Below are 16774 nucleotides of genomic sequence, written 5' to 3'. Positions count from 1 at the left end.
TTATAAAAATATACACATAAATTTTATTATCAGTATTGTAATAAAATAGAAAAGAAAAAAATAATAGTTTACTTTCCTTGTAAAGTTGATCTTCAACCTGGGATATATATTTTGCTACCGCAAAAATGAAAGAGCATGTGGGGTTTCTATAGCAAATTTAATTTGTAAATTTTACATGGACATATGATTATGCAAGCTAACTCTGTCCCGGTGATTAATCTATTGTGTACACAATAGCACTTGGGCTCAGGAACACCCCTCTTCTGGTCACCTAGAAACTTCTCATTCATCAACAACAAGCCGAATAAATTCTTAGGTTGCAGAAGAATGTTTGGCTAGCTGACTTGGATCATCTCAGAGATTTTAGGAGAAATAACCATTGCCAAGTTTGAATGTGCTAAACCTTTAGGTTTTCTTGGCAGGAGACAAATATATTATTTTTGGAGCTTAGAAATGGATACAGAAGACATGGGCTTAGGTAAATTAGGGCAAATATTGAAGCAGATTTGGAGACAAAACCAAATGTTAAAGCAGGCGCTCCTCGGTGATAATCTCTGTGAGGTGGCTGGTGGAGCCACTTGGGTAGCCACAGTGATCTTTTTGGGCCAAGGGCTCAATGAAGCCCTTCTTCAACTGTTGGAACACACAGCAAGGACCCTTCAGTCCACCTGCCAGCAGCTGTACATATTACTTGACAAGGATAATCAACATATCTGGAGACAAGGCAAGTAGTTTATTTTGTTTGCTTGGGTTTACACTTTCTTTTGAAATGCTCATCTGGTCAGTATTTAAGAGGAGCTATGTATAGAAACACAATGAAAGTAGAATCTGCTGAGAAGAGACTGCTGCTATTATAGAGAAAGTAGGGGAAGGCAATATTTCACAGGATTCAGATGCTCCTCTTGTTTGGGCACAGATGAAGTGTTTTCAGCTTTCTCCGGTAGCTGGATCACATTTTGAAGAAGGGAATTTAGACTCGGCTAGGAAATAATGCTATTTAAACTGACATCTCAATGACGAACTGGAGTCATGCAACTGGAAATTCAGGAGCTTTGTCTGTTATTTGCAAGACCCAAGTCTTAGAGGTAGAAAAGTTCAGGACTAATTAAAGTAGAAGAGGTAGTTTTTCTAAATTGGAATAGCATGTTCTAACTCCAGAGTCATTTGAGCCTAGTCCTATTAATTACAAAAACACTGGAAAGACTGGATGAGTTAGAAGAAACTGGATGCCTACACACTGGAGGCTGGATGTAAATTCCTGAGAATATGACCAGGTGTGTGTGTGTGCTAAAATGTACAGTAAGTATGGAGAAAGCAGCATCAGAAGAATATGATCGTAACAGCAATGTTTTCAGAATATCTAGGTGACATTATGAAATCCAGCTCTCAGACATCTAGTGTCACAGTGAGCAGACAGTCCTCATCAAACAGGAATCCCAAGCAGACAAAACAAAGGACAAACAGTGAACCTCAGAGAATCTGTCCCAAACCTGTGTGAACCCAGGATCAGCAACAGGAGCTCAGGACCAGTCTGTCTCTAGAGGTATTGAACACAGTCCTAGACAAGTCAAGGCAAGTAGTCAGCTACCAAAAGGGATGAGTTCAAAATAAACATGGGATCTCAGATGCAAGACAAAGACAAAGTTGTCAGAACTGCAGTGCAGAGGCAAGCCCAGACTAGTGCAAGGTGATTTGGTGAGATGTGTGGACATCAGTTACAGACTCCCAGCTCAGAGACGAGAGGATGGAAAGGTCCAGCCAGAAAGAAGCTTGAGAAGCAAGCTGCAAAGATGAGAGCTTGGGATGAACTCGAGATGTTGTGACAAGTGGAGTGACTCAGCTATTGATGATGCTTAGAGCAAAGCAGTTTGTCTTAGTTTGGGTGTTATTGATTAGCCTCTGCAGGATCCAGTCAGAGAACAATATGGTCAAAGTTACTCTTTGAACGAACAATTTGACATATTTTCATAATCACATGCTCAGTAGGGGGAGGATTGAATTTCTCGCTAAAATACAGCATTTGTGTCATCATTAATAACACAGCTGTTGCTTTGCTGCTGTTAACCTGTCTTGGGGTGTTCAGATAAATTTATGTTTGATATTTGAAATGGACAATTGATATTGTATAGTATTTCCAAGGCAAACAAACAACTGTCAAATATACCAAATCATTGAGGAGTTGTTGTTTTCATCCTATTTGGGAGTATGCTCATGTTTTGTGTTTTTTTTTAATAAAGTTTAAGGCATACTCGTGGGTGAAAAGGGTCAGTTTCACATTTTGGTTACTATGTTTAAAGCAGAGATTGCTTTCCTTCTAGTTACATAAGTGTTAAAAGCTGGCAAAGTGTGCAAATATTTCCTTCGTCTGGGCAGAAGCGTAATTTGACTTAGTTTTTACTTTTTCTTTGTGTGTACATGTGCAGAAATTATTGCTTTCATAGACTGCCTCGTGAAAATGAATGAACATTTGGGGAACACTGCCATGCTTCTACGGAGAGAAGAAAAAGAGATGTGTAATTTATGCAGCATGCATGAGGACCGTACTCCACAGCAGACAATATCGGCCATTCAAGACACCAAAGCAACAGACATTGCTCCAAGAAGGGAACTAAATGTCATGGAAACAGCCACTGTTTCTCCTGCAAATGCAGGGGAAAGTCATTACACAAACCAGGTCCAGTTAAAAGAAAATAAAACTCAGATATATTCTGAATTAGGGGAAAACGAAAACAATGCATCATTGAGTGGAAATGTAATAGGGCAAGAAGAATCACAGAACACAGTGTCCCCAGATAATGCAGAAAATGAAGATGAAAAACAAATAGAACACATGACTGCTGAGAACATAAATGGCAACAAGGGAGACATTCATGATGTAATCCAGACAACAGCAAGAGACACTCGAGAGATCTCAGAAAGCCAAGGAGAAGAGATTACCACATCCCCAACAGCATGGGATGTCTCCAGTAAGAACGGGAAGAGTCTTCATAATGAGTCAGAGAGTCTAAAACAAAAGAATAACATAATGGAAAAGGAGTAAGTAAAGGCACCATAAGAAATGCTTATATACGCCTATTGCTACTTTTATTTCTGTTGTTCCTAAATGCCTTCATCCTGCTGCTATGACAAACTACCACAGACTGGTTTGTTTTGAGTGAAAGAAGCTAATTTCTTGCCTTTCTAGAGGTAGGGAGAGAAACAAGGCACTGGAGATTCAGTATCAACTGACAGCTCACTGACTCCCAGACAGTGCCTTCTTATTGTGTTCTCAAATGGTGTGAATCAGCTTGAAGGGACTAACCAGCTTCAAGGCCCTTTCTTTATTAATGACACTAATCCCATCCGTGAGGACTGTGCTATGACCTAATTAGGTCCCTCAAAGGCCCTGTGTCCTAACACAGTTCCCTGTGGGATAAAATCTCAACATATTAGATATGAGGGAATACGCAATGAAGTTTCATAATTTTGGGTCATGTCTCTAAAAGTTGCTGTAAACTAGTGAGTCAGGTTAAAACCACCCCACAGAGATGTATGTAGCTGCTATTGCTAATATTACTCTGTTCTTCATAGTTTCAGGAAACATTCAAATCAACTGGTGTTCTGGTGAAGAAAATTAGTTATGATAGTAGTTCAAAACAATTGTTCAGAACATGAACACTTTTCTAAACAAAGTTCAATTTTAATAGAAAAAAGAGAATTTCAAAATGTTAAAAAAATTAAAAGACAATTTGCTAAGATGATTATGTAACCAATAAATACATATGTCATAACTACAAAATACATAATATGGATATCTTCAATATAATTGTCATTAGCTTTAAACTCTGTCTTCAGAGCTCCAGGGGATTTGTGGGTAGGGTTTTCAGGATTCTTAAAGGCAAATGTGATGCTCATACCTATTTAGCTCAGAAAATTTTCAGGAGTCTTTTGTTTTTTCTTCTTAAATTCTTTAAAAGCCCATGGAATAAAAAGGGGAACAAGACTGATGTATTTTATGAACTATCTTTCCCCCTCCCAACTGTAAGGTAACAATAATTCTTGATTTGTATAAATTGATATTTTCTAATTATGTTTGCCCATATAAATACAACATCTTCCTTAGCAATGTGTTATAGTGGGAAGATATTTAGGGAGCAGGAAAAAATTCATTTTTATTTGCTATCTCCTTATGAGTCAGCTTTTTGTCACTGGGCAACTTGTGTTTTCCGTTTCTTTCTTTTTATCTGTGTGTTTGTTCTTTGGTCTCAGTTTCTCACTTATAAGAGTACTTTCTCCTTCCGTGGAGCATTTGATAGCAAATGAGACAATCACAGAGGGGCCTAGCGTCGAGTCACTCAGCCATATTTCACACTAAGCTTAATGTTAGCGTATTATTTGACGCAATGCCGAGCTACTTACACAGTCCTATCCCTCTTCATTTCTGTTCTCCCCTGGATCCATAACACGCTGCTGATCCACTATATAGATGCACAGCACCATTCCCAGGAAAACATCACCGTCTGTATGTTCTTCAGCAAGTACTTAGCTTACACTTACCATGGGACGTTATAAAAAAGGGAAAGAAAAGAAAGTAGTGTATCCACAGCAAAGAGAAGTTAATGAGTTCTATAGATGAATCTCTCAATGCACACAGACCTGCGTGGTTTGCAAGAATTAATGCCCCTGACAAACAACCTCTAAAATTGTCAATATGTGGTTGCCCATTTCATTTGAGAAAAACATTGATGTTTCGTTTCCTCCCATTGAGAAATGACTCAAAACACCAGCTAGTGAGTCAGTGCCTGCACCACTCCCTCTAACACCTCCTTTAGGTGTTCCCTGGTTAGCGACTTCCTTTGTGGCATTGAACCAAATGTGCTTGGCTTGCATATTTGCGAAGATGACTCTTCATTGCAGTTCCCAGGCTACTAAGCCATCACACACCACATAAAAGTATATGTGATAAACAAAACCTTGCTTGGGAACTTTTGTGTTTTTCCAACCTTTAGTTTTCCATAAGCCCCATCCTTTGGAGGTAGCTGTACTTATGTGTAAACAAAGGGGAAAAGTAAACCAGTGCAATCTATTTAATAACAAAACTAGTCACATTTGTTTAGGACTATGGAGAATGTATTTACTTACATATCTCCTTTACATTTTTATCTGTTATTCGGGAACCACACCTCATAGAGGCTGGCTACACTGAGATTGTTTCTGTGATACAGAAGAGAGCATTTCTGAACTCATATGAAGCTGGTTCACTGAATCTTCTGCTGAATAATGCTCTTTCTCAATTATCATTATCTCTAACAAAAACGTTAAGCAGATCAGCATGCTGGAGATCTTTTTCTAAGTTCAGAATTGCTTACGTCAATAAACAACCTCTATGAATTAAATGTTGTATTACATTTCTTTATGAGAATGTAAGTTGTATTTAATAGTAAACTTCAAGTTGTACTAGCAGTAAACAAAAAGCAGCTAAAACTTTATTAGTGTATAACTGAAAAAAAATAATGCTGTGATGACATAGATCCTGGCATTATCTTCAACATTGCCTTTGTTCTCATTATTTCTCTAATGTGAAATAAATATCACCAAGAAGAGAACTCCAAGTTGATGATATTAACAAAGAGATCAAATCGTTATTGAATATCCATTAGTATTAAAGAGGCTTAAAATAATATATCTCATTCAAACTTCCCAAGATCGTAGATTAGATATTAGTGTCAAGTTGCAATGGATAGAGTAGTCAGTACTTAGGAAAGATTTGAAAAAGGCATGACAATATTTGAGAGCTTTTACTTCCACACTAAAAATGCACGGAGTTGACTATTAGTCCTAAAACTGAACATCTATGAGATTTGTAGTAAGTTAAAAATTTCAGCCTCAGTTTTTCTATCTGTAAAGTAGTTAAGATAGTAGTACTTGTCACGGAAGCTATACAAATTAAGATAAAACTTTGTAGTTCAAATCTTACCAACAGAAAGCATTAAACTCCTGACTATTCTGAGCGGTTGTGATATTTATAGGCAAACAAATAGGAGATGCCTGCTCTCAAATTTGAATTAGAATTAATAAGACTCTAAAAATCTTTGCAAAGATGATGTTGAGGAAAATAAAATAGTTACAATAAACTTTTCAAATGATAATCTGAGGATTAGAAATAATCTATTCCTATTTAAAAGGACTAATGTACAAAAAATTAAATAAATATCACTATTTTATCTAGTGTACCTGGAAAATTCCTGTATTCATCTTCATTACTTCTTCTTGGGGCAGTAGGAGTCATACAGACCCCTGGTAGGCAGGAAGACAGGCAAATAAATAAGAGATTTTAGGTACATAAGTGTACTTTAGACATAAGCATTTAAGATAGGCAACTTCCTCATTCCTCTTCCTCTCCAAGTCAAGGACTTGCTGACCTTTTTCCCTACAAAAGGAACTGTTCAGAATTTTCAAATCTCCCAGGAGACGTGGGGAGTCAAAGGCGAACCTGTGAAAGGGAGCAGGTAGCTTTTCTTCTTTGTCTGGGTTATTCAGGGTCCGTCAATAAGCCAAACTAGCCAGTTCTTAGGAAGAAAGCGAATCCACCCCACCCCTAATCGTATAGAGTCTGAATAAATTCTGCACTGTTTTTAATCCTCTCTGTGTGTCTTTATCTCTCTGTCTCTCCTTTTGTCTTTCTCTGTCTGACTGCCTCTCTCTCCTCCCCCCTCTCTGGGGTTCGGGTGCATGCACGTGTATGTGTACTTTTGCTTTCAGTAAAACTGGATGACTGCTGGGACTTCTCTTTTATCTGTTTTTCACTTTCAAATCATCAGTAAAAGAATCCATTCTTGCAATATTAGAGGACTAAGAGCATCGCTCTCCACAGTTACATTCATTTCTTTAAAAACATTATTTATTTTTCACTTTATTATAGAAAAAATAATAGTGAGGAAGAAAGCAATAACTCTGATAATAAAATTAGTCAATAGAAATTATGGCTTATCTTCTTAGCCAATATAGTCAATACAGTATAGATAGCTTCCTTACAATGTAAGGGTATAGTTCTGTATAATTACTGTAGAATAACACATTTAACACAAAGCTTTCCTGTGAAGTAGATTATCATTTTCACGCCATATTAGAGGAAATTGTGGTATTTGAGCGCAAAGATAAAAAAATGGAAGGGCTAAAGTTCACATCAAGCAATGTGCCTCAAACATTGTGACCTTGTACAGTTGCGTATAAAGTGCATGAATACAATAGTTAAAAATGAAGCTCACTTTTTCTTCCCCTGCAGGTATCTTGACGTGCTGAGTGATGGAGCTGACCCTCAAGTGTCTTGTTACATCACCGCCCCATTGCATGTCCTGCAGCAGATTGACTGCCACATAGTGAACGGCATGAGTTCCTTTATAGTGAGTGATAACGAAGAGTTGGTCAGCAATGTCGTCACTGTTGAATGCTCCGATAAGGAAAAGAAAATTCCATTCCCAATATGCATTGCGATTCCATTCAAGGCAAACTACAAGGGAAATTACAGAGACATAATGGTGAAAATGTCTGACACAACCTTTCAGTCAAGCTACCTAACTCCAAATTCACTGGAAGGAATGAGGGGTGGTTGTAAGGTCAGTAGGGCCTGGACGACAACTGCACTTGTTGTTTTTCTTTTCTTCTTATAATTCAAAATATTCTGTTGTAGTGTAATAATGATTCTTCCATTGTATAAGTGTGGAAACATTTGTGTTAGAACATTCATGATTTGTTTCCTAAATACCGTCTATGAAGTCCAAACAGGAGAAATTACAGTAATAGAGAATGGGCCTAGCACTCACTCAAGAAATATTAATTTTGTCTCCTAAAAAGCAACCAACATCATAGTTTAATTAATTAACTTCATGGTTTATACCAACTTCATAAACATATGTAACATGTTTGACAACTGCCTATACTGAAGCATTAGAATCTTAAGATGTTATAGTTTTGGTTTTTATTATTCACAGGTTGGAAGAACATATATAAAATGGAACCGCTGTGTATGTGCATGGTTCGATTAATTTGTTAAATTTATAAATGGGATTAGTCTAAACATTGAAGAATCTATATTTGGTAGTTATTTGTGGGCAGTAAAGGAAGAAATCTAGTTTCCACATTTGGCTGCACTGGAACTAAGCTGGATCAAGACACCTCTCTGTGACCCAATTTTTCTATTTGAAAATATTATAGTAATGCCTGCCTGGTAATATGGCAAAAATTAAATAAACAAACCGCTGTGAGCTGTTAATACGTTTTCACCATTTTAAATGGATTTTATTGTAATATTATTAAGGATATCTATGTCAAAAATTAAAATGTTGCTGAGACAGAACCCAGAATTGCTACATTTTGTATTAGAGAGTTGATGAGGACTCAAGTTAAGGGTTTTCTGTAGGCTACTGAATTTATTTTTAACTAATTACGGTGTTAATCTTTTTCTATGCAAATAATATATTCTGTCCTTATGGTTTGTTTACAAATCAAATCTAGGTTATATAGTTAGATAAGAAAGCCACATCTGTTCTCATTATTCGTATTCATCTTATTAGATTTAGACTAGCTGCCTATGAATATGGGAGTCTGATTAGCATTGCTCTAGAGTAGGCTTCTTAATCTTGGCGAGTCTATGTGTCCTTTATAACAAGTACTTTAGAAACGGCTCACAGTACAAGAGCCTTTCCCAGATGGGCTCAAACGATGTTTTGTAAATGAATAATCAAGACACAAGAAAAATTAAGAGGATCATTGTCTACCAAAAACTGTACTTTTCTTTACATTAGTAATCTAATGAGAGTTACTGCTAATTTTAGCTCGGGAACATTTGAATTCTGGATTCCTTCCAAAGTTTTATGTGGGTCCTATGACATTTAAACGCTCTAATTCCCAAAAGCCTTTTTAGTTTCCCCAGTATCTGCCAAATGTTGCCTCAGTGCTCAGCAACCACCACTTGTTCCCAGGAGACCTTTTCTTCTCACTACTTTCCCTCTGGCCACTGAAGACAGATCATTGTGCTCAGAATTTTCCCAACCGTGAGATTGGGAAATGTTTCCCTTAGTCAGCTTTCAAATGATAGATTATTTTCCATTGTGAAGAACCCTGAAATGTTTGTGTGTGTGCATGCGCTCTTATCCACTCATGCTGGGTGGAGACTAGCTGGTATTGTGAGAAGCATGAAGAGAGAAAATTGCTTCTTAGTTTGCCTCCTTGTTTAAAGCATTGGTCATTATATACACAGATCATTATATACATAGATCATTTCATTTCTTTAATGGACTCAGTTCCATTTTGCATGATAAAAACTGATGAGTGCGTGGTTAGATATACGATTATTTATTTGAATATAGATACACAAGAAAGGAGCAGTGTGATACTCTTCAGTTGTCTGTTTCAACTGCAGAAAGAAATAGAGACAATAAACTTATTATGGCGTCTGAAGATGTTGTGATCTGTCAGAAGGAAGAATTTTTCCAACAACACATTTGCGCAATGTTAGAGTAAAATGCTCAAGTGTTAAAATCTTTTCCTTAGAATTCTGTAAAATACCATAGGAAGTTCTAGACAAGATCTACAAATAAAATTTATTCTGTCCAAAAAGAAAAAGAAAAGAAAATCATTTTAGCCAAAATGACTAAGATTCCGGAAGTAACTAAAACTTGTGAAGCTGTTATGAAGATTTAACTTGTTACAAAACAAAGTCATTCCTTTCTCATTTCTCTGTTGAAAAGACCAAGCTTAAGAAAGTCTTAACATCTACTTATCTTTTGCCTCAGGAGAGGGCCATCCACACTCAGTGAATGAGATTCCTTCACACCATGGGGGATTTTATGGGTAGCATACACATATTTTGTTTGTTTTGACAGCCAACAGAATATGTGTTATATATGTATTTCCCAAAAATAATGCTAACTGCTTGCTTGAGGAAAGTGTTTTTTTTACTCCATATAGGGAGCTTGTGCTGCCGTGAACATTTACAAGTTGGGTATGTTTTCAGTGGTGTCGTGTTTAAAGAAACAGTCTTTCACGGTAACAAAAAAAGGACTCACTTGGAAGTCAACTGTGGATGCCCGAGTATCCTTCAGTTATCCTGCAGGAGTTTTCAGCTCTCCAGTGCTTGTACAACTAAAGGTAAAAAGTAAAAAGGGAAATTAATTATATCTTGTCTAGTGGGCCAAGCATGGTCCTAAAGATGCAGAGGATGCAGGTTTCTCCTGTAGCCATAAAGCTCAACTTCTCTTGTACTTGGGTTCATCTATGATGAGTTGTATGACAGTCAACATTTTTACCACATCTGACAGCACATCTCTGCTTCTCTTTGCAAGGCTTTTCAAAATAGTTTTATGTATTACTAGTTAATATTTGTTGGCAAACATTTGATGAATACCTATAAAACAACTACTGACAAATTTGGGGGCACTTCTATAAATCCAGATTTCCAAATGAATCAATAGAGAAAGATAAGAAGCTACTGGCTGACCATGATGGTTTCACCCACTGAGACAGTTTACCTGAGCTAATAGGAGCTGACCAACTCCAGCTGGACTGCGAAGGAACAAGCATAGGACCAAACTAGTCCCTCTGAATGTGGCTGACAGTTGCATGGCTGGGGCAGACTGAGGGGCCACTGGCAGTGGCACCAGGATTTATTCCTACTGCATGTACTGCCTTTTTGGGATCCTGTTCTCTTTGGAAGTGTACCTTGCTCAGCCTAGATGTGGTAGGGAGGGCCTTGGACCTTCCACAAAGCAATGTGCCTTACCTTCTCTGAGGATTAGATGGGGTGGGGTGAGAGGGATGTGGAGGGAATGAGAGGAGGGGAGGGAATTGGAACTTGGATTGGTATTTTTTTAAAAAAATCTAATAAATTTAAAAAAAGAAATTAAAAAAGAAGTTACTAGTCTGTTTCAATGGTTATTACCTATATTTTTGGGTTCTATCTACTAAAGAAAAATCAGATTTCTTTTGAAACAATGATTTAATGTACACAAACACTATATTCATAATATGTAATACTATAACAATATACATCCCAGAAGATTTATATTCTCCAATGATATTCCTTCTCATTCCAGCTTTGTTTTCCCTATTCTTTCTTTTCTATTTCTCCTAGTTCCTATCACAAAAAATAAGGAGAAAGATTGGAAAGAAAGCCTGATTGCAATATTTCCTTTGAAAATATTTTATGCAAACTTTGAGCTATGGTAGCTTTTCTTCAACTTTTGTTGTTCACATGATCTAAGAATAGTGATAATTAAAAAATGACATGAAATGTCATTTTTATTTTCTTGATCATGATGTTTATAGTTAAGTGTGTTTCTAAAACACATACATACACAAACATATATATGCATAATTAAACCCATGTATTTTGTGTTTGTGAGTGTGTATACATGTGTGTGAGTGTATGTATGAGTCCATGCATGAGTTTGTGTGTGTATGTGTGTGTGTGCGTGTGCATGCATGTGTGAATAGGAAACAACATTTTAAAGAGATTTTACTCAATTGTGTGCTTTTACATAAAGAGTTTCATTTCTAGGCAAGAATGTACAGAGAAACACATAACAATGTATTCCCTTAAATTTACAGAAAATTGTTGTAGGACCATACTAATACTTGCATCTTCTGAATGTATATGTGCATATCTGTGTTTGAGGGTATATCCACGGGCATCTTTTTCCTTCCTTTTTGTTTAGATTCAGCCAGTCGATTCTTCTCTGGTGTCATATTTAAAAGCACATCAAGATTCTTCCTATTCAGTACAGTCCACAAGTCCTCTTATTCACGTCCAGCATCCATCCACTCATCCTTTTCAGAAACCAGTCACAGTGTTCCTGCCATGTTCCCCTCTCCCTGAAAAAAAGAATCTTGAGTCCGAACAAGATCACAGGAGACCAGAGAGTGCCGCAATGCACAGAAGTGTGCCAACACCTTCATACTTCAACAGGTGAGGCATAGACCTCCTATTGCTAACGATTTTTACGGGAGACAAAGAACCTTCCATGATTAACTATAATCAGATGGCTTATATTTACATATCTGAGGAAAATAGTGTGAAGAATGTTCTCATCGTTGATCCACAATAGGAAAGAGTTTCAGTTCTCATGAACTCAAAACTGTGTCATGTGAGAATATTATGCTTTTTTTCATTTAAATTCTTTTTAGTTTTAAAACAATCTTATTTTACATACCAATCCCAGTTCACTCTCCCTCCAGTCCTCTCACTCCCCCTACCTTCTACCCACCCCCATCCACTCTAGAGAGGGGGAGGCTTCCCTTGGGGAATCAACAAAATCTGTCACATCACTTGAGGCAGGACCAAGGCCCTCGCCCTGACTCTAGGCTAAACAAGATACCCCTCCATAGGGAATGGGCTCCAAAGAGCCAGTTCATGCACTAGGGATAAATCCTAATTCCACTCCGAGTGGCCCCACAAACTGCCCGAGCCACACAACGGACATCCACATTCAGTGGGGCCTTGTTCAATCTCATGCAGGTTGTGGAAAAATGGTGCTTTTTAATAATATAGATACAAGATTAAACCTTTTAAGAATTTATGATATGGTTAACTATGAGAATGCAACATAGCACTTATAATTTTTTCATTCAATTATCAAATAAGATAAATTTGATCTTTTAAAAATAAATTAAAATTTCTGGGTGGTGGTGATGCATGCTTTTAATCCCAGGGTTTATGTCAGATGAAAGAGTATCTCTGTGAATTCAAAGCCATCCTGGTATACAGAGCAAGTTCCAGGACAGCCAGAGCTAAACAGAGAAATCCTGTACCAAAATTAATTAATTTATTTATTAATTAAATTTGAACTTATATCTATTTACAAGTGTATTTCTTTTCCCAAGTTATATAATCAAACAACGTCTTTATATATTTATATATATATATATATATTTGACTTTATTCATATATTATATATATTAACACACCAGTCAACATAAACAAAAAATGAAAGTCTAACAAATAGAATATATTGTAGGACCTTAAACCTGATCTAAATTTATATTTTTTTAATTTAGCATTAACTTTCTTTGCTAACAGAGAAAGCAAAAGTGGATACTCCCATTAAACACAAAAGGACATGTCCTGAAAAACAAGAGTAATAGCTACTACTACCCAAGAGTCCTTCTGCAGCATGTTTGTTTTGAATATTGTTGCCTGCATTATCGCATCAATGTGAGACGTAGGGGTAGTGACATGAAGAACCATTGCAAGTCTGCTAACTAGTGAATGAACTGAGCCCACATGCTTCCTTTCCATCGACTTGCCATCATTTGTTTGGGTTAAGATTTATATTCTTGTTCCTATTATGCTTGCAGCTTCAGAAGCTTGGGCAACACTATGTTGGTTTGTGGCGAGAAGAGAAAATAAACATTCTTTACTGTAAGACAAATGATAGAGAACGTAGAAATAGACATCAATTTTGTTACTCAACTTCAGCAGCTGAAGGTATATAGATAGATAGATAGATAGATAGATAGATAGATAGATAGATAGATAGATAGATAGATAGATATGGCAATGTGACATATAATTTTTCCCATTCCAGTTCAAAACACCCCATGGTTAAAAATATTCTGACCTGTAAAATATACTCTTAAGATGATATTTGAATTATCGTTTATAATATCTTCTTCTAAATTCTCTTATTTCTGTTTGTAACCTATTCAAATTTCCTAGATTCTTAATAGTTCCTTGCTACTTACACCTTAGTCTTGAGAATTCCTATCTGGGGCCATTTCTTTTGTAAACTGTCAGTCATGGCTCTATATCTTTATTTGGGAACTTGAATGCCTGGATGTGTACCATAGTATTTCTGCTGGCATGAAATGGAGCCAATTTCCTTAGATGGCATTTATTTCTCTCTGTTGAGATCCAACTCCTACTTCAAAGGGACTATTTTCAAAAGTTTCAATATGCTAAGCCTTCAAGTTCATCTTCCCAGTGTACCTGTGATCCCAAGGATGGAGAACTAATATTCTGCTTATTCAAATATTGCTTATTGCTGCTGCCTCCTATGTCTTGGTTATTGGAAGGGTGTTTGTCCATAAGGAAATCCCTTCATTCCACTCTGATTGTTTCTTCTGCTCTAACTCTGACCTTACACATATTTTCATTGTAGAAAATTTGGGGAATTTTTTTTAGAGTCCCTTGTCTTATGAAAGCCAAAATATTATATTTAAAAATCATATTTATTATCATCTAACCAGTTTGCTTTATTCAGGAAAGATCCTCAGATTACCCATTCCCAATTTGTTACTTATCATTCTGTGTTATATGTATTAAATATAAAATCATTTAGAGAATCAACTTCAGAAAGAAATGGTAATGTTTAGATAGAAACATAACACATGCTGTTTTACCTTAGGTGTTAGTCTGATCCATACAGCAAAGTCCCATATATCAGAATAATGACACAATCTTCATGAATCATTGGCTCAGTCAGCTATGGAGTAAATAAAATTTTTTCCATTGGTTCAACCTGAAGCTATTGTTTTGTAAAGTCTTCAAATATATCATATACTATTGCATTCAAGAGTAGTAAGTTCCTATGAGTTGCAAAGCCTGTTTGGAAAAATCCAAGGAGAAACCCCCCATTTGAACACTCTTTAGTAGTATGTCTTTCCACTCACAGAAATAAAATATTGAAGTGACTATAAACAACGTTTTATAAAGGGACACTCTTCTGAATGTCTTTATGTGGTATTAAAGGAATTAAGGAAAATTGACAAACGTAGTAATAGGTGACTGCTGGGCTTGAGACAATGTACCCTGGGCTGCGCATCTATCATCCAATTCCTTGGCAGATTGTCTGAGCAAAATCAATCTAGTGTCTAGGGATTACCTTTCTGTCCACGTCGACTCAATAGGAGATTTCCATGTTAGTGTCACTGCGATAAGGAAACTTTTAACCCTAAGTAAGCTGAGGTTTTCCTCTGAATGCATGGTCATTGGTATGAGACGAGCTTTGGACTCAAGAAACAGCAACAACAATTTCTTGGTTTGTTCACATTTTAACATAAAAAGTAAATTTTCTGTTGCTTCAAAAGCTACACTCACTGGTAATATAGAAAAAGAAAGTTAAGATGAAGAGAAAAATAGGTAAAGATGATTTTTCTTCTATATAGAATTTTTCTACTTTCTCTATTTGTTCCACTAATAAACATGCATTAATATTAATTGCTTCATTTTATAGTTTGGTAAAGTGTATTTATTTCTTTCTTTACCCAAAAGAATCTTCACAAATGTTACCTCATTTGTATACTCCTTGGTATGTGGTATTCATTGCCTTGGGGATGGGTAGATAAATAGTCAGGTTAGAAACAAGAGACTTCTGAATAAAAATTGATTGGAGTCACCACCATTCTTTTTCCATGAAGTACAGCATTATGGAAATATTTCTTCTTTGTTAAGTTAGATATTGGGAAGCCTACTGGGAAGAAAAAACACACAAAGAATGGGATTTGAATGGGTAGATCATGCTGATAATTAAGACAGGTTGGCAATGTGCATAATTTCACTTTTGAAAAAATAAATGTTTATGTTAATGCTTAGCATGCAGTGTCTTTGGGAGCACAGTCTCAGGGAATAGTACCTGACTTATATGTGAACTTAACCTTGAAGAGTGTTTTTTATATTTTTGAAAAATAATGCTTGGAGTAGAGGAATGAGCTGCTGGTTGTTCTAATGTTGACAGATCATGAGGAATCCTCACCTATCACGAACAGACATGTGGTAGATTAAATTATGGAGTCCTTGATAAGTGTAAATGAAACTAAGAATATTGCCAATTAAGCAAGACCCCAAAAGTTTATGACTTGATCATTTAAACAGAATAGTTGAATCAGGAAAAGGAAAAAAAATAAAGCTTAACTCTCATTATCAATCATTGAATTGAAATCCATAGGGATTATACTGGTAAACAAATATTAAACTCAGAGTGCACATTTTGACGCAGAAAATGATCACCAATTTGCAAACTAAATACAAAACTATGTAGAAAATAGACCACCAGAATTTCCTCAGTATGTCATACACCCTAGCCAATATGACTTGCACACATTCCTGGTCCATTTACTTTCTGTCTTAGTGTTCCTATTACTGTGATGAACATTGTGACCAAAAACAACTTGGGGAGAAAAGAGTTTATCTGGCTTGTACTTCCACATCATAGTGCATCATCACTGAAGAAAAACTGGGCAGTAACTGAAATAGAGCCCATCAAGGAGTGCTGCTTTCTTCCTCTCCATAACTTGTCCAGCCTGCTTTTGTATACAACCCAGGACCAATTGCCCAAGGGTAGCACCACCCACAGTGGTCTAGTGCATGTGAAACATGAATCAAGAAAACTCCCTGCAGACTTGCCTACAGACAATCTGATGGAAACATTTTTGCATTTGAGGTTTCTCTTCCTGGGTAACTCTATCTTGTGTCAAGTTAACAAAAGTAATAGTCATGAAACACTTCTTTTTAAAACAGTTCCATCATAACATGCATAATTTAAAATGAGAATTGTTTTCGATTTTTGAGTAAAGAAATTCTTTGTAAAAATCAGGACTTTAATAATTAAATTAGCTTTCTGAGAAAAAGTAGATCCTAAAATGTTAATGACATTCACATTTAAAGGCTCATACATTATGTAAACCACAAAGGGAGTGTTCTGAAAGTCAAATGTGATATGAGAATTTGATGATGTAATTGCATGCAGTACATGTTTTCTTAGACATTAGTAGCATATTTATTTTAGTCAGTGTCTTCAAA

At 36.3% G+C, this 16774-nt stretch overlaps 1 protein-coding gene across 2 annotated transcripts in view; it reads left to right on the top strand.

Moving 5' to 3' along the window:
• The first annotated feature begins 339 nt into the window (after positions 1-339).
• Dthd1 (death domain containing 1) overlaps positions 340-16774 on the top strand; it is a 62022-nt gene continuing 45587 nt past the window's right edge. Inside the window, exons 1-5 of one of the 2 annotated variants that reach the window (XM_075943490.1) lie at positions 340-724; positions 2424-3036; positions 7265-7595; positions 9949-10128; positions 11694-11944. In XM_075943490.1, the coding sequence (XP_075799605.1) occupies positions 454-724; positions 2424-3036; positions 7265-7595; positions 9949-10128; positions 11694-11944 (1646 nt within the window). In that variant the 5' untranslated portion in view covers positions 340-453. The remainder of the gene's footprint in view (positions 725-2423; positions 3037-7264; positions 7596-9948; positions 10129-11693; positions 11945-16774) is intronic. The other variant, XM_075943491.1, reaches the window with a different exon arrangement.

The sequence above is a fragment of the Microtus pennsylvanicus genome, chromosome 12 (genome assembly GCF_037038515.1).
Source record: "Microtus pennsylvanicus isolate mMicPen1 chromosome 12, mMicPen1.hap1, whole genome shotgun sequence".
Lineage (NCBI taxonomy): Eukaryota > Metazoa > Chordata > Mammalia > Rodentia > Cricetidae > Microtus > Microtus pennsylvanicus.
This window is presented reverse-complemented; position numbering and strand designations above follow the sequence as displayed.